The following is a 4,346-nucleotide window of genomic DNA, read 5'->3' as shown; positions in this document are numbered from 1 at the left end:
ATGGGGGGTACCCCGAGTGAGGGCTGGAATATATATCTGTGATTTCTCCTGACTTTTGTGGTTAAAGAGTCAGACAAACCCAATATTGACAGATTAGATGGTGAGATGCTGGCTTACATGTCTAATGGATTGGTGAATTCTAAATTCTGCATGTAAGATGGGAAGATGTCAGATGATAAGCTTACATTCTAAGAACTGGAGGTCAAAAGAGCAAACCCAAAGTTTTATAGGACAGCAAGCAATAAATGTTGAAGAATGTGTGGAGAAATAGTAACTCTCATACATTGTTAGTGGAACTGTAAAATGGTGTAACCACTCTATAAGGCAGTTTGACGTTTCCTCAAAGAGCTGGACATAGAAATTCCATATGGCTCAGCTATTCCACTCCTAAGAATTTACCGCAAGGAAATTAGAACTGAGACACAAACGAGATTTGTACACTAATGATCATAGCATCATTGTTCACAATTGCAAGAACATTAGAACAGCCCAAATGTCCAACCACAATCAAATGGATTGAGAAATTGTGGTACATTCACACAATGGAATACTACACAGCACTTGAGATCAATAATTTCAAAAATTACTATATAACTTCAGAGAAACTGGAGAGCATTCTACTGAGTGAAACAATTCAGTGTCATACGTATAAATACTGCATAGGATCATTATTGTAAAAACAAAAGAATGGCTAGTAAAACATGTATGGGGGTCCAAGGAAGGAAGCGTGGGATGAAGGAAGAGGGATGAGGGTGGGCAGAGGGGAAAGTAAAGTCTCACAAAATTTGATGGGTGGAGGATGGGAGGATAAAGGAAATGGGAAAGATCCAGTGAGGATCTGGAAAGACAAGGTAATGATGGGCATTATTTAATGGTGATTGATTTTATGGAACATAATGAATGAGAATGATTGCATGAAACACAACATGAATGCAGGACAATGTGAAACACAATGTATAAGAACTTTGTATGCAGACCAATGTAAAATTAAAATAATAATAATAAAAAGTAAATCACACATGAAAACAGATGGCAAATCAAATGGAGGTTTGAGAGAAAAGTTTTACCAGAGCATCCAAATATATTGCATTCAGGCAATGTTTCCAAGGAAATGCCCCTTTCAAATCACTAGCTGCTCTCATCGATCACAAAACTAAGAATCTGTGCCTAGTCAATTTGACATATAACTTTAACCAAGATTATTAATTGTTGTTGTTGTAGTTTTAAGTACCCATAGCTGACCTACTAGTGGGTTTTCATAGGCAGTTAATATCACAGGAGGCAATTGCCATCATCCTACCACAGAGCAACTGAGTGATTTGAACTGCATACATTTTTTTTTAACTGCATACATTTGAGTTGCCAGTGTACCTCCTTACCACTAGACCACTAAAGTTCTCTTTAACTATCATGTTGTTGTTGTTGTATACCATCAAATCTGAACCAACCCCATAGCAGACTCTCTGGCAAGTTTTCAAATAAAGTTAATCACATGGGAGGAGACCGACCATCCTTCTTCCGCAGAACAGCTGATGGATTTGAACCACATGTTTTCAGGTTTTCACATGTCTTACCACTAGGCCACCAGAGCTCCCTTTTAACTATCATAGTAGAATTTAATGATTAGTTGAAAGGATATATCTGCTACCAGTTCAATGCGAGGTTGTAAGCTCTGATGGCCTAGTTCATAGAAGGGTGTGCTACTAACCAAAAGGTCACAACTTTCTGGAGGTTCAAATCCACCAGTCTTCTTGGAGGAAAATGGGAAATCTTCTGGGTGATTTATAGCCTTGAAAACCTGCTGAAAGGTCAGCTTTGAGTCAGTACCAACCCAATAGCAATGAGGAAGAGAGAAAAATGAGAAGTGGTGTATGGGAACTTTCAGATTCTTGTGCTAGTGTCTGTTAGAGCTTATGAAGACTTGGAAAGCAAATGCTCTGAATCTAGGTGAGGAAATAAAACTTGGGCCATGAAATAAGGTTTAAAATTAAGCTATCTATAATATGCCACCCTAGACCTTTGTAATAATATGGTTTCTCAAAGAATTGTTGGTTATGGAACTTTCAAATAATGATTGAGTTCTCAGCTGATACTCCCTATGATTTTAATAATTGGAAGTCTTACCAAGGCCACCTGATATGAGAAAGGTACCTTCAAAACCAGATACATTCAAATTGCTCCATGTGATAGCTGTATCAGAGTAAGTCAAGGCCATCAGTGCATATTCTAGGAAATTGAACTTGGGTAAAATAAATGACAACTTGAACTTTCCATAAAAAACCATTCTGAAAAAACAATTGCATTTGGAAAATCTGCTGTCAGAGACCTCTCCAAAGTATTGAAGAGCAATGATGTCAGCATGGAGACTAAGGTGTGCCTGATCAAGGCCATAGTCTTTATAATTACTTGATATGCATCAGAAAGCTGGGCAATGAATGACTAGAGATGATAGAGGGAGAATTAATGCCTTTGAGTTGTGGTGCTGGAGAAGAGTATTGAATATACCATGGACTGCTAGAAGAAAAAGTAGGTTCATCATAGAGAAGGTAAAACCAGACTGCTCTTTGGAAGCAAGGATTCTGAGGCTTTGTCTCACATACTTTGGGCACGTTTCATAGAGGAAGCAGTCCTTGGAAAGGGACATCATTCTTGGGAGGGTGGTTGGACAGAGCAAGAAAGGAAGATTCTTGATAAGATGGATTGATTCAGTGACTGGGGTAATGGGGATAGGAGTGTAAGAGACAGTAAGATTGGCACAGGATAGAGCAGCGTTGAGGGCTGTTGTACATAGGGTTGCTATGAATAACAACAACAGACAAACTTTACAACAGTACATAGCAACAACAACAACAGACAAACTTTATGAACTTTGTAAATAAACCAGTATAAGATAAAAAAAATTTAAAAAAAAACATTCTGAGAATCAGTCAAAAGGTGTTTTCTGCAGTGACTCAAATGCAAAAAAGGACTAGTAGCTTATGGTATAGAATGCACTTTCCAAAGAGGGAAGCTGACAAAAGCCAAATCAGAAATTGAGGTTGAGATAGAAGGAAAAATATTAGGAAAGTGTTATGGAAAGTGCTATAAGCATTGGGGACGTTTGAGTAGAGAGTGTATCTAGATAATTATTTGTCTAGAATAACTGACAACTCACCACAGGGATGATGGTATGAATTAATTGCGCATTGTCACCTGCTGTCACTTTTTATAAAAAGTTGTATCAACTCTTCATAACTTTATTATTTATATCAGTTTGAGTTAAATCTGAAGGTTAAAGGTAACTTCCTCTGACTGAACCCTTTCCTCCTAATTACGCATAGCTTAAAACAGAACTATTTATGTTTTAAGACTTTGTTGACTGCTTTTTTTTTTGTCTTTGCAGGTAGATGGTATCAGGATTCCAGAATTCTTAATTCCTGGAATACCACCAAACAATGGTTCAGTATAAATCTGAACAAGGAAAAAGCAAAGTTTATCCACTTTTTACGCTGGTGAAAATTGTCCTAGCCTTCTTGAGGCCACCTATCTCTTTACCTCTTTCTACTTCCTCTCTAAATCCTTTCTCCCCTTACATACACCTTTTTAATAAATAATCAGTTTTATGTGAAAAAATACGACTCTTTATATCATTTTTAAAAAGAGGTTTTACTAGATACCAATTCTTGGTTTATATTTATGATTTCATCATATACACTTAATCATTTAGAAAATGTTTATTGTTGTTGTTGTTGTTAGGTGCCATCAGTCACTAGCAACCCTATACATAGCAGCTCTGAACCCCACCCAGTGATCCAGTCTCACTAATTCCGACATACCAACCCCCAATGGCACAGTCATTGTATCAATCCATCTCATCTGGGATCTTCCTCTCCTGGCCTGTCCATCCACTCTTCCAAGCATGATGTCCTTCTCCAAGGACCAGTCTCTCCTGGCCATGTGCTCAAATTATGTGAAATGGAGTTTCAAATTTCTAGCCTCCAAAGAGAAACTTAGTTTTACTCTCTCTCAGTTATATTCTCTGATACTGATCAATAACCAATTTTTCCCTTGAAGCTAAATTTACAGATTCAAATATCTAAGATTCCAACTTGCATGAAATCTATATAATCTATCCTATAGAAAAGCATAGATGTTAGGTATGCTTGTGGATTACTATATATTATTGCCTGTGACATACAGTTTTTGTGATTTTGTATGAGTTACAGTCAACTCAAGGGACCTGTAAAAATAGCCAATGCACCTTGAGGGTGTCTGAGTCCGGCTTCTACCTGCTTCAAAAAGGGGAAGTATAATCACCAATAATATCCACAGCAGCAAACAGCTTATCAGGCAAACAGCCACCCCCC

At 37.6% G+C, this 4,346-nt stretch overlaps 1 protein-coding gene across 1 annotated transcript in view; it reads left to right on the top strand.

The window, feature by feature from the left end:
- Positions 1 to 3,448, top strand: part of TESPA1 (thymocyte expressed, positive selection associated 1) — a 91,451-nt gene extending 88,003 nt beyond the window's left edge. The window contains exon 9 of the mRNA XM_006883988.1: positions 3,383 to 3,448. Within this exon, the coding sequence (XP_006884050.1) occupies positions 3,383 to 3,448 (66 nt within the window). The remainder of the gene's footprint in view (positions 1 to 3,382) is intronic.
- The last annotated feature ends 898 nt before the right edge of the window (positions 3,449 to 4,346 follow it).

The sequence above is a fragment of the Elephantulus edwardii genome, unplaced genomic scaffold, assembly GCF_000299155.1.
Source record: "Elephantulus edwardii isolate Elephantulus edwardi_28Jun2011 unplaced genomic scaffold, EleEdw1.0 scaffold00030, whole genome shotgun sequence".
NCBI lineage: Eukaryota > Metazoa > Chordata > Mammalia > Macroscelidea > Macroscelididae > Elephantulus > Elephantulus edwardii.
This window is presented reverse-complemented; position numbering and strand designations above follow the sequence as displayed.